The sequence below is a fragment of the Trichosurus vulpecula genome, chromosome 2 (assembly GCF_011100635.1).
Source record: "Trichosurus vulpecula isolate mTriVul1 chromosome 2, mTriVul1.pri, whole genome shotgun sequence".
Lineage (NCBI taxonomy): Eukaryota > Metazoa > Chordata > Mammalia > Diprotodontia > Phalangeridae > Trichosurus > Trichosurus vulpecula.
In genome coordinates this window covers 268,094,936-268,119,464 of record NC_050574.1, presented here as the reverse complement: position 1 = coordinate 268,119,464, position 24,529 = coordinate 268,094,936, and the positions used below count along the sequence as shown (strand labels likewise).

The following is a 24,529-nucleotide window of genomic DNA, read 5'->3' as shown; positions in this document are numbered from 1 at the left end:
CCTTAGTAGTCCTTTAGTGTTAGATGATGTACTTATACACCTTTTGATTCTTATACCAGATTAATTTTGGTCCCATGTGCTGTGCCATAGAGTTCACTCCCTTCCGTGGAAGCTGTACAAAAATGGCATCCCTTTCTTGGCATCCTCAAATGTTTACTTTCCTAGCTGCACATATCCCCCTTTCTACCCAGCTCTCATTTTAGTATGGGGAAAAAACAAACTCCAAAACAAAGCAAAATCCCAAACCTTGTATCTGGCACTAGATCTGTGATTTCAGTAGTGTAGGGAATTCCCAGATGAGGAAACCACTTCATATTCTCTGCAACATCTAGTCCTACAGAGTTACCTAGAGAAGATAAGGGGCTTGCCTGAGGTCACAAAGCCAGTTTGCAGCAAAGGCAGGACTTGAACCCAGGTCTTCCTGGATCTGAGACCAGCTCTATCAATCTAAAGACTGATTTTCCTAAAGGAACGTGTTTAATGGAGGTTAGAGAAAAGGGAAACAGACTGAAGTTAAGCCTTCAATTTCTCCCCCTCGCTCTTTCTTCACTGCCTACAAACATGCCCATCTCCCACCTCTGTTTTTTTTTTTTTTCTCAGTGCTTTCAGGAGTCTGAGATTGCATCAATGTGAGCATTCCCTCCTTAGATACAGATCGTAACCTGTTTGCAGTTTAGTAGGCAGTATCTGAGGGCTAATACAACTTCAGAATTCATTATTTTGATCCCATCCTGGGGGTGAATCTCTTCACATTCATCTAGGCTGGTCCTTGGATGACACACTTAGAGTCTTTCACTAGACCTATTTTCTAAGCTATCTTGGTACTGTAGGGTGTGCTAGGCATATCTGGTGAGGACTGAAGTTCCTTTAAAAATATATTTTAAAATCCCAAGCCTGCTACCCCCTTCTATATACTTCCTGTCTTTCAATTTCATTTCACTTCCAGACTTAGGGAATTGACTAGTCTTGAAATCTATACCAACTGTCTTTACATCCTTACTGTTTATAACAAACTCCTCTGTAATCTAGCTTTGATTTCCACCATTAGAAACCTTCTGATTGCCAAATCCAATGGCTCTTTCTTAATTCTCTCTTCCTTGATTCTTGTATGGCATTTAGTCCTGCTAACCACTCACTCCTCCTGGATACTTTCTCTTCCATTGGCTTCCATGACATTGCATTTTCCTGCCTTTCTCAGCACTCCTGTATTACACAATTTCAGGCCTGGGACCCCAGTGGCCATCCAATCCAAACTGTACCTGAAAAAATTCCATCTGCAGCATGCTCCTAACTAATGGCTATCCAGCCTTTATTTTTAAAGACCTTTAAAGACAGGGAACTCTCTACTTCCCAAGGCAGGTCATTCATTCCACTTTTAGAATTCTACATCTGCTCTGTTTATACCTCGATTTATTGAGAACTTTTTTCTTTACATGAAGCTAATTTTGCTTTTATGTTATTTCCACCCATCATTCCTCATTTTGCTCCCTGGGGCCAAACTGAACTAATCTACCCCTCTCCTTGGTGATAGCCCTTTAAACATTTAAATACAACAATCAGCTGATCTTCCTAGGGCATAAACTTGAGATTTTTTACCAACGTCGATGGCCACCAGCTTTTTTTTTCCTTATATATATTATCACATGAATCCACATTCTGTCTTAGTCAGCTAGTATTTCTTAAGCAACTGCTTGAGCCAAGCACTTGGGATAGAAGCACAAAGAACAAAGTGATCCCTACTTATAGTGAGCTTCCATTCTAGTGGGGGAGAAGGCATCAAGTACACATACAAATATATAAAGCATAAATGTAAATTTTGTATATACACATTAGGTAAATAGAGGTAATCCGGGAGAGAGGGAAGGCACTGGCAGCTGAGGTGATCTGTAAAGACTTCCTTCAGGCAGAAGATGATGCTTGATCTGCATTTTAAAGGAATAGAGATTCGGTTGAGGTGGGGGTGATTTGGGAGGCCACTTCTAGGCCTGAGAGATTGCCAGTTCAAAGGCATAGAGATGTAAGATGTCTTGTCTGAGGACCTGAGGGAAGGCCAGTTTGGCTGAATCACCTAGTGCCACAGGGAGATCTGGGAAGACAGATTGGGGTCAAGTTGTATAGGGCTTTAAAAGCTAAACAGAGGAATTTATATTTTATTCCAGAGCCAATAGGAAGCTACTAGAGTTGGTAGAATAGGGAGTCACATGGTTGGATGTGCACTACTGGAAAGTTACTTTGGCAGCCTTGTGTAGGATGAATTTGGACGGGGAGAGTTTTCAGGCAGGGAGACCAATCAGCTGGCTGTTGTGAGAGATTCATGAAGGACTGAACTAAGGTGGTACCTGTGTGAGTGGAGAGATAAGGGGTCAGATGTAAGAGATGTTGTGAAGGGAAAACCCACAAGATTTGGGAGCTGATCAGATTAGATACCTAGGATCCAGGATAATGCTGAGATACTGAAACTAGGAGACCTTAAATATATATATATGATAATAATAATAAATATTAATAATTATAATAATGGTATATAAAATAAATAATAATAATATAAATGGTAACTCCTCTTCTTCCTTCTCTTATTCTTCGTCTTCCTCCTCTTCTTTATTATCATCAAGTTTTCTTTTCTGAATCGTCTTCCTTATTTTTCCCCTTAATGTAGACACATGAAAGACTGTCTTTGACCCGTTTCTCTTTCCACATAGCCATTTCCCCAGTTTCCCATGCTCATAACCTTTGGGTAATTTCTGATTGTTTGCTTTCCTTTGAGTTCCACATCCAATGTCTTTGAGAAATGAATTCTTTCCGAGCTCTGTTCATGATAGGAAGTAGTAGGAGGAATATCCTCAATGCTGTGTGACACTCCTCCTCTCTTCTTTTTGTGGCTTCTTGTCTCATCCCCAACAGTAACTCTTTGAAATCTTGCCCTCTCTTTCTCAAACTCTCCGTTGAATCTGACCCATCACACTTACAGTAAATGGCTTCACCTCCTACTTCACTGAGAAGATTGAGACCAAAGGAATTTTAGATATTATCCTAGAGCAATAGGGAGTCATTAGAGTCTATCGATTAGGGGAGTGATAGAGTCAGACCTATACTTAAGGAAATACAGCTTTAGCAGCTGTGTGGAGGATGGATTGGAGTGGAATGGAAAAAGACTTGAGGCAGGGAGGACCGTTAGCAAGTGATTGTAATAGCTGTTGGGAATAATCCAGGTTAGAAGTGATAAGAATGTGAACTGAGGTGATGGCTGGATGAGCAAGTCATCAGAGCAGGAAGGAGGTGAGCGATGTCTTAGAGGCAGAAATGACAGCATCTGACAACCGACTGACTATTTGGGGTGAGGGAGAGTGAGGAGTAGAGAATGACAGTGAGGATGTAAACTGGGAAGATGATGGTGCCCTTGATAGAAATATGGAAGTTTGGAAATGGGCTGAGTTCTGTCTGGTCATGTTCAAGTTGAGATGTCTATGGGACAGTGTCTGTGGAATAGTTTGAAATCTCCGGTAAGCAAGTCAGCAGACATCTCTGTTTGTCAGTGTAATAATACCTCATTTTATCCTCATGATAACCCTGGGAGGTAGGTGCTATTATTTTAGCCGTTTTATAGATGGGGAAATTAAGGCAGATAAGTTAAGTGACTTCCCCAGGAACACACAGTAAGTGTCTAAGATAGAATTGGAGCTTACATCTTTGACTCAAAGGTTTGACAATGCTAAGCGTGCATACATTTACATCCTTAAGTGTGCATAGAGTGAGTGTGAGATACATGTGTGAATGACTGCATTCTGGAGTAAAATAAGATTTATTTGCCTAATCTGCAATCTTTTCTCCTATGCCATTAATATTAGTTATTGAAAAAGGAGCACCACAATTCTGTTTGATCATATGTTACTCAGATACTCAAATGTACCTGAGAGTTCCTCAATGTAGGTCACTATCTATCTATGCCTGCTCATTTTATGTGACTGGTCCATATCTTCCACTCAGTCTTCTCAGCACCTGCCTTGTGTTTTCCTGGAATCCCGAGGATACAAATGGCTGTTCATCAAATCAAAGATGACCAAAGAAAAATTGTATCCCCCTTGTGTGTTCTGATGTGTGAAATCATGGGCACCACTGTCCTCCCTGTTACTCCTTGCCCTTTATTGCAAGACCGCTACCTAGGGAAATACAGAATTGGGATGGTTTGCCCTTTCCTTATTTGCAAGAGTGGCTCTGATCTGATGTAATTAATTGAACTTCTTTTTCTCCCTGGCAGCATCTCTTGGGCAGTCAGCAGCAGTCTTCTGTCCAGCTCTGGGTCTCTTTTGGCCGAAAGCCCATGCGAGCCGCCCAGTTTGTCACCAGGCATCCCATTAATGTGAGTGGAATTGGCTTGCCTTGGGAAATGGAGGGTCTGCCCACTCACCTGCTCCTGTCATGCTTCCTGTGGGTAGAGGAAAGGTTGGCGATGCCCAGGGATGTCCCCTGTGGTTAGAGATGTCAGGGGGAGGCTTTGGGCACTGCAGTTCAGGGTACTTGTTGTTTATCTGGGCTCATTTCCCTGTTTTCATTGTTTGAGCTAGATCTGACCTTGGATCTTTATTGCCTCAAGTAGGAGAAGGTTGGGCCAGGCATGTGGTGCCACAGAGTCAGTCAGCCATTATCAAGGGACAAGAAGTCAGGCCAAATAAACACACATTTTTGAAGAGCCTGCTTCACATTCAGCTTTAAGTTTTCAGCCATGATCCTGGTCCTTGAGGGAACTGCTGGTATAGTCAAGGAGATAAAAATAGATACAAAAATGATCAGCAGATGATCCGAGGTAGCCTATGATCAAGGGATCAGATGCATGATGCAAACTGTTAAGTACTAAAGGGATTTACAGAGTACAAACACCAGCGTGGCTATGCTGGGGAAGGGGTTCTTAGAGGTAGTAGCATTGGATGTGAGCCTTGAAATATGGGTGGCGGATTAGGAGAAGGATGGGAAGATGCAGGGGGACATTTGAGGCAAGGGGAGTTTGGCTCTAGCAGCTTTTAATCCACCAGGGGTTGTCTGTATTTGGCTCCTTAGGAGTTAGGATTTAGGAGTAAATTATTTGGTTTGCAGATTATCCAAGCCTCCTCCTCCACCTATTTCCTCATTCCTTAGCTTCTTTCTTTGGGTCATTTGGGGATTACTAGTACCTAACCCTCTCCACCAAGAAAAATGGAGTGACCTAAAATTCAGATTAGTGTGTTTTTGTTCCTCAACAGCTGTTTTGGTAAGATTAAATATAGGGAAAGAGGGAGAAATCAAAAGGTTTTGGGGGGATAACCTGCGGACTCACCAGCCTAGAGCATGCTGCAACAAGCCTGGCTGGCCTTGGTTTCTCATCCCCTTCCCTGCCTAGTCTCAGCAGGACCAGGGGATAGAAACAGCGAACAGACTTCTTTGCCAGAGCCGGGGAGATCGGTGTGCTTGCCTCCGGCCGCTGCCCCCTACGGAGCTCTTGGAAGATCCTTTCTGGTCCAGTTTTGGGGCAAGCAGACTTTTCCTGACTTATTTCTCTGCTTTGTTTCCAAAGGAATATTACATTGCAGATGCCTCAGAAGACCAAGTGTTTGTGTGTGTCAGTCACAGCAACAACCGCACCAACTTGTACATCTCTGAGGCAGAGGGACTGAAATTCTCCCTGTCCTTGGAGAACGTCCTGTACTATAGCCCTGGAGGAGCAGGCAGCGACACCTTGGTGAGGTAAGACGACAGCCACACCTTCCCCTCCCCCCTCCCTAACCTGTCTCTCCTCACCCCAAATTCCCTGGCCGAGAAATCTATTTGAGGTTTAGGGCTGTGTCAACATAGGCAGACATATTAACATTGCAGTGAATTCTTTGAAGTCACTCGGTTTTGTTTTGTTTTGTTTTGTTTTTGGGTCTGTATACCTAGAAGCTGGGGAAAACATTTGGAAAACAGCATCAGCTAAAGGCAAATCAGTATTGCTGGTCTTACTTGCTTACGGGCAGCTTAGATTAAATTAAAGCTTCTTTATTTCTTCTCTAAATTAAAAATTTTGGGAGCGGGGGATGAGGTGGAGTCCAGATTTTTGTGGTTTCTCTGGTTTTGGGGAACTCCCTGTGTAGAGCAGCCAGCCAGCAACGCAGAGCGGCAGGTTGTTTTCAGTTCATAGTCTGAGAGAATCTCTGAATCCCTGGTTTCCTTCAAGATTCAGGTGAAGTGCCATTTTCTGTGATAGTTTTTCCACTTCATATCCTCCCCCTCAGCCATCCTGGGGGCCCACCATTATCTCAGATCTGCTTTGTATCATTAATAGAACATAACCTCATTAAAATCAGGGATTATTTTACTTCTGACTGGCTCATAGTGCTGCACTTGATAATTAATAAATACTTGTTGATTGGTTGGCTAATCTATTGAGAAAATTGCCTGAAATATTGAGTTAAGTGACTTGCCCTTGGTCATGCAGCTTAGGTTGTATTAAAGGCAGGACTTTAACTCAGTATTCCTGGTTCTAAACACAACTCTATCCATTACCTTTTATTTAATTAGAGTAATTAATAAATATTAATAAACCTTCCTTGAACCTCCTCTCAATAATAACCTCTTTTGGGCCTCTTGTAGTATGTTGTTTCAAATATTCATTTGCCTCCCTCCCTCCCTTCCTCCCTTCTTTCCTTCTTTCTTCTTTCATTTTATTTTTCTAATGCGCTTATTATTATGTATTCTAATTACCTGTGCTTTCCATGAGACTAAACTCCAAGAAGGCTATGACCAGCGTTTTATCTAAATCTGTTTCTTTTTTCAATGTCTAGAACAGTTCTCTGCATACTATAGACATTACAGAAATGTTGATTGAATTGAATTTATTCAGCATGCCTTTTCTGTGTAGGAGAAGCTTGGACTACCTGGCTTATACTTAATATTATATATTATTATTATTATTATTATTATTATAAGCTTATTATCCTCATGCAGACCACCAATAGACTGCTCTGGCTGACTGTGTCTTTATCCTCTTTTGCCATGAGGTTTATGGCTTCTTTGCTGGTCTTCCTCATAATAATCTAGGTAACTGGAAGGCTCATAGTGCTTTCAGTGCAAATAAGAAGTTTGTAGGAGGAGAGGGTTTGGGCTTTTCTCACCTCTGAAGCGATGGGGACCTTTCCTCTCCCTCTCTCCATCTCCTTCCTCTCCCTCTTTCTCTCTCTCCCCTTTCCCTCCTGTCCTCTTAAGAAGTATAAGCTGAATAATGATCTAAGAAAGAAGGCTAAGAAGGAGTAGTGAGACCAGAAGGAGTGGAACCAGCAGAGAGCAAGTCATGGAAATAAAAGAAGAGAACAGCTAGGAAATGGGGGTGATTGACAGTGTCACAGGCTGCCAAAGATTCAAGGATGAGGGCTGCAGAAAAACGTTGGGTTTAGTCATCACATGATGATTGGTGATCTTGGAACAAACTACTTCAGTTGAGTGGTAGCATTAGCAGTCAGATTTTGAGGGGTTGAAACATGAATAGGAGGTGAGAAAGTGGAAGCAGTGAATATAAACAACTTTTTATGGGCCTTTGGCTGTGAAAGGGAGGAGCTATATAGGAAATCTCTTGGGGGAAAGCAGGTGGTACAGAAAGGAGGGCTGGATTTGGAGTTGAGGGCTTGGATTTCAAACCCACCTCTTTCCTTTAATGTTTGTGTAGCCTTGGGCAGGTCACTTAACATCTGGACCTTAGTTTTCCCATCTATAAAATGAGTGTATGATTAGATTTAATGAGACTTGTAAGGTCTCTTCTGGCTAGTCTCTGTAATCCCATAAGGGTCAGGTGATAATCTTTGAAGGACTTGGGAAGGGGCAGGTGGAAGGAGTGAGATTTGGGTATCTCTGTCGCCTCTCTGAGTCTCAGTTTCCTCATTTGTAAAGTGGTGATAATAATGCCTATAGAACCTATGTTACAGGTTTGCTTTGAGGGCTCCAATGAGAGAACATATTTAAAGTACTTTGCAAACTCTAAAGCACCAGACATCAGTCTTGGCATAGATAGAAGGCAGAGTGTTGGGCTTGTAGGGAGATGTGGGTTCAAAACCTTCCTCTGTCTGACCCTTGGATCTGTGGGAGCCTGGGTAAACTACATAACTGCTTCAGGTGTCTCTCTAGGACTCATCTGTGGATTCATAGAAGGGCTTCTTTTGGCGGACGTAGTCCTCTGAGAGTTTTCCGTGCTGACAAAATCAGAACCTTGGCGTATGCATATAATAATGCCAATTATTATTCCTTATTCTCCTCCTCCTCCTCCTCCTCCACTTCCTCCTCCTTCTCCTTGAAGGAGCTGGAAAAGAGAAAAGATAAGAAAGAGAGAATGTTGAGGAAACTGAGATCCAGAGAAGTCAGGTGCTTTGTCTAAGACCACACAGCTGATTAGTAGCAGAGCTGGAATCAGAGCTTTGAGTGCCTGTTTCTCAGTCCAGTGCTTTTCCACTCCTGCCTTGCCGCTGTTACAAAGCAGCCTGTCCCATTAATCATTCTCACTTTCTCACAATCTGTTTTCCCTTAGGGCCTGCTCCTATTCTGATTGGTCCTTTTGGGTGGCCCCATGTTCTCTGATTTTTAAAATTCTAGTTAGAAGGTAAACTGGCAAGTCATAGAGATGCCTTTTGTCAGAGTAGAAAGGGCACTGGTTTTGGAGTCAGAGAAACTAGGTTAGAAATGTCCTTCTGGTTCTGGGCTCCAGCTTCTCTTTCTAGGCTGATGACGTTACTCCCTGCTCGCCTGCTCTGTCTTTCAGTGACACTGACCAGGTCCCTGGTCCACAGCATTCCATCTCCTGACTCACTGTGGTCTTCTATACCTGGAATCTTCCTCTCCCCTCCTCACTTCCTTCTTAAAATCCCTAGCTTCCTTCAAGGCTTAGCCATAAGAGGCTTTTTCTGATTCCTCCAGTTATTAGTGTTCCCAACTCCTCAAAGTGCTGTTTATTTGTGTTGCATTTGCTTATGAACATTAAACACTTGCCCCCTCCCACTCCCCACAGTAGAATGTGTGTTCTGGGAGGAGGGAGCAGTTTTCAGCTGTTTGTATCTCCAGTACCTGGAATACTGCCTGGTCCATGAGAGGTGAGATGAACCTGGGCTTAGGATTTCATTGTGATAGGGAACTCCCAGTGAGGAAAGTTGTCTAGGCCGCTGAGAAGTTTGAGTGACTCAACCAGGGTCACCCAGAAAGCATGTGTCACAGGTGGGACTTGAATCCAGGTCTTTTCTTACCCCGAGTCTGGCTCATTGTCCACTCTGCTACGCATTTCAGTGTTTGTCGAATTGAATTGTGTGAGGGCATGTCAGTTGCCTTCCTTAGGCTACAGTGTCGTCATCTGTTGAAAATGAAGGAGATTAGACTGGGTAGTCTTTAGAAGGTCCTTTCTAGTTCTAAACTCTGTGATCCTGGGTGAGAAGGCCCCCTCATGATGGGAAATGGAGCCTATTTTAAGTGCACGCCAAAGGATCCTGAACTCAGTGGGAGGACAGAGTTTCATAGCTGGTCATTGGGAACATCACTGCTTTAGCTTATTCTTTTAAAAAATTGAGGAAAGGACTTTTCAGTAATAGAACAAAGGTGGGTACCTGCTGAACGCTGTGCTTGTGGTTATCAACATTCCGAAGTGGAGGTGTGGGAAGAACAGCAGTCCTGAGGAATTGTGAGGCCCCAGTGATGATGTGTGGTGGAATTGTTAAGAAGGTGGAAGGCTGGCTGTGTGCCGGGGCTGGATCCTGCAGTCAGTGCATCTGAGGGCAGCCTGCAGGGCAGTGAGCTGCATAGCAACTACCCTTGCCCAGAGGCACACTGGGAAGCCCAAGCTGTCAGGAAAGTGCTGCAAACAAGGGCAGACCAGGGATGAAATGGAAAAAATAACCCCTCACGCTGCACATGGGATGAGGTTAGGGATTTCTCGGGAGAGAGAGGCAGGGGCAAAGGGAAGAGAGAGGGAGGAAAAGTGGAAAGTTATGACGTGTGGGAAGAGGACGTGTTTGTGCTGGGAAAGGGAAGAAAAGATAGCCAGCTCAGGGAATCTGACCTGGGGAAAGGAGTGGGGCTCGTTTGCATTAGGGAAGTTCGGACCTCCCTGACATTTGAACTTGAAGTAAATTGATTGGCGATGATAGAATTAAATTAAAAGTTGAGAAAATCGATGTAAATATGGAACAGCAAGATAATAAACCTTGAGTAGACTCCAAGGAAGCTAAATGGACAAAAATAACTGAGCTACATTGCACATCCCCTCTCCCCCTTTAAGGTAGAAAACCTTATTTCCTATAATATTTAAGCTGGAGCTTCTGCATTTTATCTGAGACTTCAGTATTTAGTCTATGCATATTAACACAAGTCTGTGACTCTTGGTCTCCATTTCCCACCTCCTTCCTTGGAGAGAGAGAAAGCTTTTTTATTAATGCAAATGTAGAATTTCTCTGTGCCTGGAGGATAGCACAGCTGCTGTCGATTGCTAAAGAAAATTTTATGGTCAAATTTCTATTTTTATTGTTTCAACTAGACGTGTGATTTCACTGGGATAGGAAACTTTGAATGAAGAATTCTTGTTACCAGTACATACCAGCACAATCTCTTGGGCACAGAGAATAATAATTGCTAAAACATTTATATAGCATTTACTGTGTACCAGGCACTGTGCTAAACGCTTTATAGTTATTATCTCATTACAACAATCTGGAGAGGTGGGTGCTATAATGATTCTCATTTTACAGATGAGGCAACTGAGGCAGATGGGTGATGTGACCTGCCCAGGGCCACACCCCAGGACTGCATTGGAGCTTAGATCTTCCTGACTCAAAGGCTAGCTTCCTTTTCATCATACCACACAGCCTCTCATGTTTGAGCAGTTGAAGGTGGGGCTGGCAGCATTAAAAGCAAAACATTTTTCATATTAAATTTTTAACAAAGTAGCTCTGAACCCCCCAGATTGAAAATATAAAACTAAACTTGTGCCATTCTCATAGGATCATGATGGTTATAATCTGTGCCTTAATTTAAGGTGAAACTGCTTTCCAAATGTAAAGCACCACAGTGAAGCTCCTATTATCCTGGCTTAGCTAGCCACCAGGGGCGAGTGGGTCCCTGAGATCCATTTATGACCAATAGGTATTTGATTGTATTTAGCTTTGTATTGTGCAGCACTACGCTGCTTTAAGTCTTGGAAAACCACAGTCCTTCAGGTGGTTGTGTTTGTCCTTCGTTTTCGAAGAGGACCATGACATCAGGCAAATGATGACAGGACATTCAGTTGACTTTGATTTGAGTGAGGGAGGGCTGTGCAAGGTCACCAGCTTCACTTTCTCCTCCAGAGCCATCTGAGTCCAGTGACCTGAGATTTATCAGGATGACTGGAGATGACCCGAGATGAAATAGGAGACCCTGGCCCTTTTAGGCTCAGGCCTTTTCACGTACTCAGAGTGAGGTAATGCCCGTTCAGTGAATAGGCCTCTTTAAGAAGTGAGTCAAGGGATGGCCCCTTTAATTAGAAAAAAAAAAGAAAAAAAAATCAAGCTGGGAGGGGAAGACCCTTAGGGTTGCTATTCCAAAGAGAAACAGTTATACAGTCCTTCTGCTAAAATGGAGAACTAGCAGGTCTTAGCTCCTTTTCTGATTCTGTGTCAATCAGACCCTTGGGTACTACCATCTGATTTAACCTAAGAGCATATAACCTAAGACATAACCCAAGAGCACCGGGGCTGGTCATCTCTCCCCCGCTTTTGTACCTTAATGACTCTCAGACCTCTTTATCCATCCTGTAATAGAGTTCTCTTATATGGGTGGCCTCCTCAAGCTGTAGAGTGACCTCCTTGAGAGGGGGCTCTTTGTATCCCCAGGGCTTTAATACAGCGCTTGGCACCTAATGAGTGCTTAATGAATGGTTTTTAAAAATTCATTTATTCGTTCATCGTAGAGCAGACTGATCCCACAAGGAAGGGAAAATGAATGATTCCCCTTCAGTCTTCAAGATAAATCCTTGGAGCTACAGGTTAGAGAGTCAGATTGAATGTCTCAACAGTGGCAGTTCAGACTTTAAGTACTTCCTGTGCATCAGGGCTGATCTAGGTGTCTGGAAACCTAGCTTATTTTCCTCTGCATAGAGAATTATAGAATTTTTCTAGTGGACAAATAATGATGTTTCTTAGGTCTCTTTTTGTATGACGATAATGCTGATATTATCACGACTCACGTTTCTGTAGCTCTTTGGTTACAACTCTGTGAGTTGTATCATTATCTGTTTTCTAGATGAAGAAACTGAGATTCAGAGGGGTTAAGTGACTTGTCTAAGGCCATACAACTAGTAAATATCTACACCAGAAGGAGTTCAATTCAACAGGCATTAATTAAATGTACTTTACTACATGTCAGGCCCTGTCCTAGGTGCTGACCATCGAAGGACAAAAATAAAGCAGTCAGTCTTTGCCCTCAAGGAGCATATGTTATTTTGGGATGGGAACATCCTGTAGATAGAAAATTAGACATAAATAAGTGTAAAATAGCATCTTCTGGGAGCATACTGGCAACAGGGGGGCATCAGAGTAAGCTTCCTCTAAGAGGTAGCAAATTACAAATCCAGATCTCTCCTGAATCCAGAGGCAGTGCCCTTTCTATTATTGTCTGTGCTTCTACTCTGTGTTCATAAAGGTTTCTGCAGAGCTGCTGATTGGATCAGTGACCTTCAGCTTCCAATAAAATATAATTACTCCATGTTTCTGAATGCTAGTCAAGCAGGTTTTCCATTTTCCAGCTCTCCTCACTTTCTCTGGTTGTAGGTACTTTGCAAATGAACCCTTTGCTGATTTTCACCGAGTGGAAGGAGTCCAAGGCGTTTACATTGCCACCCTGATTAATGGGTCTTTGAGTGAAGAGAACATGAGGTCGGTCATCACCTTTGACAAAGGAGGAACTTGGGAATTCCTTCAGGCTCCAGCCTTCACTGAATATGGAGAAAAAATCGACTGTGAGGTATCAGCTGCTTAATCTTGTTTTCCATGTTCACAAGGATTAAAGTGACTATGGTTTGCTTCTTCTCACCTTTAAAGGGGAAAATACAAATTAGAAGAAAAAAAGGTGATATAATAAAGAAACCCCATTAATATTACACAGTGTCAGCTTTTATCAGCTCATAGTACTGTAGTAATTATAATTTCTTACATAATTTCTTTGACAATTCTGTAGTCACATCCATATGTTAGAATTCTTTCTACAATTTGTCCTGCATGTGACCCCTATCTGTCTTATTTCCTCAGAAAGATACCAATTAAGTTTTTTTTTAAGCTTAATTGATGCTTTAGGTTTCTTTTTTTATATCACTGTCATTTCCCATTATTCTGCTCCTCCCTTATGCTCCCTTGTAACAAAAAAGCAAAGGAAACAGATATATTGTCTATGTCTGACAATACACGCCTCATTCTATACCTACAGTCTACTACCACTCCACTAAAGCCATATATCATCACCAGTCCTTTAGAATCACAATTGGTCATTGTATTAATCTGAATTCTGATGTTTTTTCATTTTTTTTACATTATTGTGAACATTTTCTATATTTTTAATGTTGCTTCCGCTTACTTTATTCTCAGTTCAAATGAGTCTTGCCAAGTTTCTTTGAATTTCTCATATCTCTCTTATAGTCCAATAATATTTCAGTACATACATTCAGCACCACAGTTTGATATGCCTTTTCCCAAAGGGCATCTATTTTGTTTCCATTTTTTTACTATCACAGAATATTTTGAATATTTTGGTATATATGACCAACTGAGTTTTAGTAACAAGCTTTCCCCTTTGACCTTATTTCACCACTTCTTTATCTACAAACTTTTTGCCTCCTCCCCTCCCCCTTTCCCTATAATTCTGGTCTTTGCATTGTGGCCTTCTGGAGGGAGTCTGTGTATCACTCCCTTTGCCCCAGCTGTACATAAGGATTTGGGGCAGTGGAAAGAGCTAGGCAAGAAAGAACAAGGAGAAAAATAATTCAATGCATGTTTCAAGGAAGCAAATGAATTTACATTTGAAAATGTCATTCTGTTCAGAGAGATATAATTTATATGCATATGCTCATGTTCACACAGCCTCCTCCTAACTTCATAAACCTGAATGTGTGGCCCTTTGGAAATTCCAAATCTTTATATCCTGTTCTTTCCACTTCACCTGGCACCAAGGTCCCGATCCATCATTGTGGTATCTTATAGAACAGAGAGACCTATAATAACTTAGACAGACCCTTCTGGGTTTTAGGGATTGGAAGAGACTAAGCTCTTCTTGGGAAAAACACTACTGGACTCCTTAAAGTTCAGCTAAGGTAAAAGTACCTCACTTTTGCCCCTAAATTGTTTTGCTTTTCTTCTGACAAATGTATTTACTTAAGAATTGTAAGGTTGGCCATTAATCAGCTTTGAGTTTCTATTTGTGATGTCAAATAGTGAAAGCAAGAATGTATAGGAGCAGTTAAAATCTGATTGCCCTCGGATACAGGAAAGCCATAAATGAACAGACTTCCTTGCAGGTGAAGTAAAAAGTGAGCCTGGAAAAAGGAATTTAGTAAATAAATATTTCTTTGAGATCCCATTCAGCTGTTCCAGTTTTTATTCCCCAGGGATGAAGCTGGTGAGTTAAATAGTCATCGGAGAGGACTTTTTGAAACAAGAATTTGTGGACCAGGAAATTCTTGCTATGCTTATTAACCTGCATTGTAAACACATGCTCAGTTTTTGTAGCCGGAAATTCTAGGCTCTCCCTCGAATCTGTTACCTAGGCAGTGATCTTTAGGACTGGGTGATTTCTGTGTGTGTGTTTTTAGCAAAATGCAGTGTTTTGATTTTGCCCTTTGCCCTTTTCTGGCAATAAAGCCTAAGGGCATAAACCCAAGCAGTATGGAAGTTTTGAAGAATTGGAGAGTCTCATATTAAAAAGTTTGTTCCTTGTTCAATGTGCTTTACTTTTTAATCCTTTGCAAAAAGGGTGCACTTTGTATGTGACTGCATCTCTTGTATTGGTCTGTGGGGTAATTTATCAGCAAGAGCCTTTCTGGTCTGTACTTCTTGGTTTTCATTCTGTCACTGTCAGAATGGCTTAAATCACATTTAAAAACCTGTCTCCACTGACTTGGAAAATCAGGACTATGGGATCATTTCATTTCCCTTTAGTTCCAAGCCACTTGAGAGGTTATCTGAGGCAAAAGTGGAGAGAATTATGTTCCTCTCTCTATTTGAGTTGAGAGTGATTCCTAATTGCTGTTCTTTGAGCTTTTCTTTGAGAAGGTAGTCCTCCCAGTCACTCCCGTCTCCACCCCTACCACCTCAGGGGAGGCACTGGACCACCCTCCTCTTCACCTTAAGGAATGTGGAGAATATCTGACTTTCAGTCTGATTTCCTTCAAGTGAATTCCTTTCCTTCTCTGCCTGGCCAGGGTGCCTTTACACAGTGGGCTGGGTCTTCACTAGGAAATCTAAGCCTTTTATCAGACACTAACAGGTATCTGGAACTTTTGTCTCGAAGCTTTCTCACGGCTGTTCCCTGCACTTGGCCCAGCGCCTTAGTCAGCTGCTGAACTTCCAGCTCCGGAGAATGCCCATCCTCTCCAAGGAGTCAGCGCCTGGACTCATTGTTGCCACTGGTATGTCTGCGTATATCTTGGGCTGTATGTAAACTGCCTTATTGTTTGCAAATGAATACAGACTGTTTTTTGTGGTGTGTTCTTCATAAAAGTGGTGGTGTTGAGAAGTACAGTGAGTTGCTTGTTGGAGGAGGTGATTGGTTACCGTGCACATTTTTAGAATTAAAAAACATTCTTTTCCTTCCCACTTTAGGTTCAGTTGGAAAGAACATGGCGAGCAAGACCAATGTGTACATCTCTAGCAGTGCTGGAGCCAGATGGAGAGAGGTCAGGATTTTCCCCTTATTCCAGCCTTTGGTCTGGGAGGATGGGCTATACATTTAGATTCCCAAAACATTCAGGACAATCCAGTGTAAAAAAGGTTAAAGATAGAGTGAAGTGTATGTGAGATAAAGTGTATAAGCCAGTTACCGAGAGCACTAGGCTTGGAGTCAGGAAAACCTGATATTACTAAGAGCTAGTATTTACATAGTGCTTTAAGGTTTGCGAAGCTCTTTACATCCGTTGTTTCATTTTATCTCCACAGACAATTCTGAGAGGGGTAGGTGCTGTCATTTCCCTTTTTATAGATGAGATAACTGATGCTGAGAAAGTAATTTGCCCAGAGTCACATGGTTACTGAGTGTGTGAGGCAAGGTCTGAACCCGGGTCTTCTGACTCCAAGTCTACTACTTTCCATACTCACAATACTAATTAGCTTATACGATGGAGAAAATGTTAATAATGCAGAATAAACTTAGAAGTCTGTTCTCTGTGTGTATGTATATGTGTGTGTATATATACATATGCACATATATATATTTTAGAGAGCTTGTTGTTAAACATTTACCACTGGTATAGTCATAGGATCAGAGACTTTAGAATTGAAAAGGACCTTTTTGTTGTTGTTGTGACTGACTCTTCTTGACCCCATTTGGGGTTTTCTTGGCAAAGGTACCAGATTAGTTTGCCATTTCCTTCTTCAGCTCATTTTACAGAGGAGGAAACTGAGGTAAAGAGGGTTAAGTGATTTGCCCAGAGTCACACAGCTAGTAAGTGTCCGAGGACAGATTTGAACTCAAGAAAAGTCTTCCTGACCCCAGGCCTGGCACTCTATCCATTGCACCACCTAGCTGTCCTTGGAAAGGCCTTAGATAACATCTAATCTTAGAATTCTTAACCTTTGTTTTATGTGCACAAACACAGGTTGCTCTAATATATGATATTCCATCACAACTGCATTAGCGCTGTTCAAAGCGAAAGGGCTTTTATGCACTTCTGTGATTCACTTTGCGTTGTAGGTTTTTTTTTTTTTTTTTTTTTTACCCCAGAAGAATATGATCGAATATAAGCTCCTTGAGGACAGGGGCTGTTACCTTTGTACTCCCAGAGCCTGGCATTGCATAAAGGTGTGTCAAGTGCAGGAATCCTTCCTTTTATTGTGAGGCTCTGTAAGGCCAGTATCACCACCAGCACCGAACAGTGATCTTCAGACCTAGTACTAGTACAGAGCTAGTACTAAAGAAGATAGAAACTGAAGCTTAAACACTTCCAAGCATGTAAAAATTACTTTGCCAGCCTACCTAATTTTTATTGTGACTTAAGAGTGCCATGGGGAAAATACATCTGATTTCCTGGAGCCCCTTGTAGCACTTTCGTGAACAACAAGAGCCAACTTTTCATGTATCACCTCATTTGATTCTCACTTTGGTATCGATTGTGAGACATGGGAGATGCTGGCACAGATGGTGTTCCTGCATCAAAGAAGGCTCTGTGGTCTGTGAGCAAAGCAGAATCGCAGTAGCACAAAGGGAACATGAGATGTGCAAATCTGGAGATGTCTCCATCCCAACTGTTCATATGGGCTGTTTGTGCCCGATCTGGGGTAGAGCCTTCCATGCTTGTATTGGTCTGATCAGCCACAGCCTAACACACTGTACCTTGACCCCAACCTCATGATGTCATCGGTGCTCTTTGGGTATGAAGGACAAGCAATGAATGAATGCTTGATTCTCACTTTATTTTATGTGATGTGCCTGTGATGTGGACACTGAAGGTATTACCAGGATTTTACAAATACGGAAACTGATGGTCAGAGAGGTTAAGTCACGTTGTCCTTCATCACTTAGAGTATCAGAGGCATGATTTGAACCTAGGTCTTCTTGAATCAGTAGTCTAGCCCTCAATTTGTTAAACCACATACAACTCAGTCTATCAAGTAACAACAACTGTGTATTTATTAAGCATTTTTCATATGCTCCGGTTAGGACTATGTGGGACACAGAAGAAATAAAAGGGCTGGTTCCTGCCCTTAAGCAGCTGACGATCTAGCTGGGAAAATAAAATCCAACACATAGGATTAGATTATAGGATTCCAGATTTAGATTTGGAAGGGACCTTATACGGGGTGTTCCTGGACACATAGGCAAAAATGCATATTTTCAAGAAATGAAATGAATTTTATTTAATTGGAATGTTAACAAATAACATCTTCAATATGATTTCCATCATTTGTGATGCAAAGGTTGATGCGCTTTGCAGGATTCACAGGAACTTGATGCAATAACTTCACATTGCTTGTCAGTTTTAGCACATTCACTCTTTATGTGTTCAATCAAGTGTGTTGCCTGTGTGATTTTCATTGAGTACGCCTTCTCCTTTATCTTACCCCAGAAAAAGAAGTCGAGGGGGCTAAGGTCTGTTAATATTCCAAATATTTCAAAATATGCATTTTTGCCTATGTGTCCAGACTTTAGGGACACCCTGTATAATCCTTATATAATCCATCTCTCTCCTTTTACAGATAAAGAAACTGAGACTCTGTGAAATTAAGTGATTTGGTGAAGGTCACGCAGGTAGAAAGTGAAAAAGGCAAAATTTGAATCCAAGTATTCTCACTTTAGAGCCCTAGATTCTTCCCACTGCACTACAATAATAGTTTAAATTTTATAATGACCATTAATATATTAATCTCTAGCATTAATAGCAATAGGAGACAGTTTTATAGTTCTTAAAGCACTTAATAATAGTTAACACTTATAAAGTGCCTACTGTGTGCCAGGCACTGTGCACTTTCTCAATATTATCTCACTTGATAACCCTAGGAGGTGTTGTTCAGTCATGTCCGACTTTTTGTGACCCCATTTGGTATTTTCTTGGCAAAGATACTGGAATGGTTTGTCATTTCCTTCTCCAGCTCATTTTACAGATGGAAAAACTGAGGCTAACAGGGTTAAGTGACTTGCCCAGGGTCCCACAGCTAATAAGTGTCTGAGGCCAGACTTGAACTCTTCCTGCTTCCAAGCCCACTGTTCTATCCACTGCACCACATAGCTGCCCTGGGAGGTAGGTGCTGTTGTTATGCCTCATTTACAGTTGAGGAAACTGAGGCAAATAGAGGTTAAGTGGCTTGCCCAAGACCACACAGCTCGTATCTGAGGCTGGATTCAAACTCAGGTCTCCACGATTCCAAGATTGGTTCTCTCTGCACTGTCCCTCCAGCTGACTAACTTAGCATATATTTGCCCCTTACAATAACCATTTTACAGATCAGGGAACAAGGAGGCTAGGGTCACTCAGCCAGCACTTTTCTCACCAGCTACACTGTGAAGTAGATAGTCATCTGAGCCAGGGCTGAAAGAGACCATAGAGATCATCGGATCCAATCTTCTCATTGAACAGCTCGGGAAACCAAGGCCCAGGGTCACATAGAGAGGAAGTGGAGCTCAGAGTTGAGCTCAGTGCTCTGTTCACTGAAGCACGTTGCCTCTCTCAGAACAGTTTTACCTCCCTGACTCTCACTCCCCTCACCTGCACGGTGTTTTCTCACCAGCTCTAAGTCTGTGAAAAATTGTGTGGTCTAGACACTGCGTGCCCCTGGAAAGAATTCAGAGGAGGATGAGCAGCCAGGGCTGGAACAGTAAAAGATGCGCACGCGTGCACACACAGCACAACCGAACCAGGAACGCTTGACAGATCTGTGGGTTGGCCTTGCCCAGACCCCCGGGGATGATTCAGCAGCTGCTTTCTCTTTCCCTCGTGTTATGTGTTCCTTTTGAAATTGGGTGTTCTCTCCTCCAGGCAGGCTTGTGGTTTGCTTGTATGTTCTGATGTTGGTGTAATCTGGTATTTGGACATCTGCAAGCAATTTCCTCTTGTGAAGAAAGAGGTATCTTTCCCCTCCCAGCAAAGTGGTGTGGTCTGGTGAATTCTGGGGCAGCTACAAGTGTCTTCCTTCATGCTGTTTTGATTTCCACCCTCAAGTTGCCATTGTGTGAGAGGACTTTATTCATAGATGCTGAGAGCCCAGAGCTGGGGGTGGGGGTGGGGAGCAAAAGTATGAGATTGCATTTGTTTGAGAGGAAGGCTGAGAGAGTGCAGCCTTTTCTTCCACAGTGATTCAGGACAACGGAGAGGCGAGAAGATAGATTTATTAAGAGAGGCAGTGTGGTGTGTAAACGGTCATTCAGCAAGCATTTATTAAGCACCTACTCTATGTCAGTCTACGTGCTAGAGATGGGCAGTCCCTACCTCCCTTACATGAAATAATGGATGAAAAAGACTTCATTAGGTACTTACTACATGTAAAGCCTTATCCTAAGTGCAGGAATAGGAATAGAAAAGCCAGGCAGTCCCTGCTCTCAAGGACCTCACATTCTAATTGGGATGTATATACATCAACCAATGGAAGATTTCAGCTGCAAGTCAGATGGGACGCTCTCATGATCCTTAGGTTGCAGAAGCAAAACAGGTGCTAATGCCTCTCCTTTAATGTCATTTCCATTGATAAAATCTCATCAGTTTCTGATGTTGAACCCTTTGGCAGTGCCAAGGACTCTGGTGGCAAAAGTTTCTTTTCTGGGTCTTCGGTAGCTGTGGCTGCAGCATCTGCAGGAGCAGTGGCCTCGCTGAGTCCATTGAGGGGTTGTTTCCTAGGATGATGGCCGCGGGCACTGGGCTGCAAGCATTGCCATCCCCAAGACTCTTAGATTCAGGGTCCTGGGCTGTTCCATTAGAGTTGGCTAGTAGGGATGGCTGGCCCCTTTTCCACAAGAGCTGTTTCTCTGCCTGATGGCTGTGAGGGCTTGGTTGGAAGCAGAACTGGTGGTCTGAGAGGGCTGCCACTCCTAGGCTTCCCTCCCTCTGCTTTTTTCTCAGATAGATGCAAATCTCATACTTTACCTCCCCCTTCCTCCACCCTTTGCTGTCTGTGTCCATAAATAGAGTCCCTTTGTACAGTGGTTACCCATGTGTCTGCTGGTGGCATTTGATCAGCATTTGTTGCTGGTAATGATGAGGAAGGCTGGGCCCTTTCTCTACAATGATTTCTCACCTCAGTAATGGCCACTGGGGCTGAATTGAAGGTGGATCTTTTGGTTTGGGGGACGTTTCTACTCCCAAGGCTCAGAATTAGTTGGCTGGCAGGTGGTGGTAATGCTCGGCCCTTCTTCACAGGACCTTCTTCCCTGAATGCTGACTGTGATGACTGGGCCTGTAATAACCTTCTCTGGGTCTTATTTGACTCACCTGTGAAATGGGAATAAAATACCTTATCTGCCTAAAAGTAGAGGTGAATAGAAAGGGAATGGTGGAGAAGGGGTACATGTGCTAGAGCCAGGCCAGGTAGTCCCTTCCAGCTCTGTGGACCATGGTTCTAGGAAATGCGTTGTTCTGACTTAGTTAGAAAGAGAAAAGAGGAAAACGTAATATTCCCTCTTACTTGTTCTGGAAGGAAAGGAAGCGGCAGCAGTAGCTAGCACTTATGTAGTGTTTGAAGGTTTACGGAGATCCTCAGGACAATCATGAGAGGGGGGGTGCTGTTATTACCCCATCTTATAGATAAGGAAACTGAAGTGAGCAGGAGTTAAGCGAGCCACCCTTTGAACTCAGGTCTTCCTGATTCCAGGCCCAGCTCTCCATCCACTGCACCACTAGCTGCCTAGTTTTAACATGAAGTTATTGGCTTCATGAGGTGAGGCCCTCAAAACAAAACTCCAGGAGAGATGAAAGGGTCATCTTCATCAGGAAGCACTTATTAATCATTATAACTTCTCCGTGGTTACAAAGCATTGTCGCAAATAGCAGTTCATAATGTGGATGCTATTATTCAGATTTTTCAGATGAGGAAATGGAGGGTCAGAGTGGTTTATTGACACATAACATAACTGTTAAGTGGTAGAGCCAGGACTTCCGGCTCTAATTCTCGTGCTTTTCTTCTTGCATTGTGTCGTGGTGTCGGTTTCTGTGTGGTGAAACAAAGAAGAAAACAGCGCAGCTCCTGGTCCTGAGAGAAACTTTGCCATCGAACTGGGTCAACCCTGGTACAGATAATATTGGCAAACAGACCTGGACTCTGAAGTAAAGAAGTGGATAACATATTAGTGTTGCATTTGTGGCCTGAGTGGGAGGAATGAGAATTATATCTTGAGATGGGTTGGACCCACTAGGAGTTGGAGAGGGCTTCAAGGAAGAGATGGGCTTTCCAGGCCTGCTTTATTAAAAGAAAAGATTGAGAACAGATTGTCAGTAACCAGCTGAAGTGATGAAAGAGTATATTAATATAGGAATGATAGCTTTAGAACCATATTTTAGTACCTTTAACCGTGCAGTGTGTCAGTCAGTCAACAAGAATTTACTAAGGACTTACTCTGTGCTAGGCACCGGGGATGGGATACAGCTACAAAGGACAAGCTAATGGGAAGACAAAAATATATAAAAAAATATGCAGAGCATAAATAGAAAGTTAATGAATATATATGTAGATGTGTGTATACACACACAAAATAATTAAATACAGTGTAGTTTGTGGAGAGGGTGATATCACTTGCGGTGATCTGGAAAGTTTTCCTGCTGTGGATTGTATCCAAGTTGCAACTTAAAGGAAGAGAGGGACTCTGTGAGGTGGAGGTAAGGAAGGGATACGTTGAATGGCCACTTTGAAGCCACAACACAGGAGTTGGATGGAGAAGAAAAGAGAGAAGACCAGTTTGGCTCCTTTATAGAGTGCAGTAGGAGGAGTAATGTCCAATGATTCTAGAAAGGTAGGTAGGGGCCAGGTCGTATAGGGCTTTAAAAACACAACAGAGGAATATGTATTTTATCCTACAGTTGATAGGAAACCACTGAGGTTGAGTGGGGGATTCGTTGACCAGAACTTCTCTGAATGCAAGTTACTCTGGCAGTAGCGTGTAGGGTACAGTGCAGTGGTGATGGACTTGAGGCAGGAAGACTAATTAGGAGGTTGTTGAAATAACCAGCCAGAGGTGATGAGGACCTGAACTAAGGTGATAGCTCTGTGAGTAAGGGAAGGAGTCAGATATGAGAGAAGATGTGAAGGGAGAATTGGCAAAATCTGCCAACTTACTGGATGTGTGGAGTGAGGCAGGGGGAGTCCATGCTGAAGTTATGAACCTCAGACCCTGGAAGGATCACGGGGTTGGGTTTTTGGTTTTTTTTTTTTTAAGAAATAAGGGGAAAAAAGACATAAGGAAGTTTGGAAATGAGGAGAATTTTAGGGAAAAAACAATGTGTTTAGTATAAGATGTTTCTGGTACATTCAGTTTGAAAACCCCAGTAGGCCCAATAGATGATATTCAGGGGAGAGACTGGGGCTGGATATATAGACCTGGAAATCATCAGCATAGAGATGATGGTTAAACCCATGAGAGGTGACAAGATTATTGTTGTTGTTTGTCCTTCGTTCTGGAAGAGGACCATGATGCCAGGAAGATGATGCCGTGACTTTGAAGTGAATTGGGTTTAAGTGAGGGAGGGCTGTGCAAAGTCACCAGCCTCACTTTCTCCTGCGGACGCATCTGAGTCCAGTGGCCAAATATAGATCAGGATGACTGGAGAAGGCCCCCAATGAGATTACCTAAAGAGGGACTACAGAGGGAGGAGAGAAGAGGGCCTAGTGCAGAACCTTGTGGAACACCCATAGCTAGGAGTCATGATATGGATGTAACAGAAGGAGGGCCAGATGCAGAGTTAGGAGAGGAGGCCTGATTCTGCTACTTTCCAGTTGTGTGATCTTTGCCAAAGTACTTAATGTTTAAGAACTTCAGTAACTTCATCTACAAAATGGGGATAGAAGTACCTGCACTTGCTCCCCCACAGATTATATGTGGAGAAAAGCACTTTCTAAACCTTATGGTGCTCTATAAATGGGGGTTTATCATTATTATTGTTCCTTGGTATGCAGAATTTCAGAAGGTGATATGTATGTGTGAGGTGAACAGCATAGAAATGTGATGCCCAGGTGGATGTTCCTTCACCCTCTCTTCTCTGGGCGTTGCTTCTGGTTGTCCTTACTGCAGGGGCTTCATAGCAAAAAATCCAGGGGTCCCAGTATCCCCTATATCCTTTCTTCCTCACTCTCTAAGACTCTCTTCTTTATAAATTCCTTATCTCTTTTTCCTTCTCCCCTCCTTTCCTTCCTGTCCCCAGGGCTGTGGTTTTTACCTTAATAAGGTTTATTCAATTTAATTCAGCATTAACCAGGGCCTACTTTGTATGAGGTACTGAGATCTAAAGACAGAAATGAAATAGTCCTTGCTGTCAAAGAGCTCATGTTTTAACTGAGGGATACAGAGTCCTGTGTGACTCTTGTCCATGTCCTTGCATAAATGATGACTTAAATGCAAAGGTGGGAAAAAGTGATTCTGGGGAGAAATATGTGGGGAAAACATGGTTGAGGAAGAAGGAATAATGGGAGAAGCCAACAAGATGTAGATTGTCTAGAAGCCTATATGCCTCTATATCATGAATACTTTCTTAAAGAAAAGATTCAGTAAGTGCCGAACGTGATGACCACCAAACAATATCTTAAAGGATGAAATTGATTACATTTTAATAGGCAGGAAAAGGATTGTTATTGATGTTAATTATTCCCAGATCAGCAGTTTGTATGTAGTCAGACTATTGACT

At 42.5% G+C, this 24,529-nt stretch overlaps 1 protein-coding gene across 1 annotated transcript in view; it reads left to right on the top strand.

Moving 5' to 3' along the window:
* The window catches only part of SORL1 (sortilin related receptor 1), a 208,387-nt gene that overhangs the window by 63,916 nt on the left and 119,942 nt on the right, over positions 1–24,529 (top strand). Inside the window, exons 7-11 of the mRNA XM_036745727.1 lie at positions 4,256–4,357; positions 5,546–5,715; positions 12,780–12,972; positions 15,508–15,625; positions 15,819–15,892. Of these exons, the coding sequence (XP_036601622.1) occupies positions 4,256–4,357; positions 5,546–5,715; positions 12,780–12,972; positions 15,508–15,625; positions 15,819–15,892 (657 nt within the window). The remainder of the gene's footprint in view (positions 1–4,255; positions 4,358–5,545; positions 5,716–12,779; positions 12,973–15,507; positions 15,626–15,818; positions 15,893–24,529) is intronic.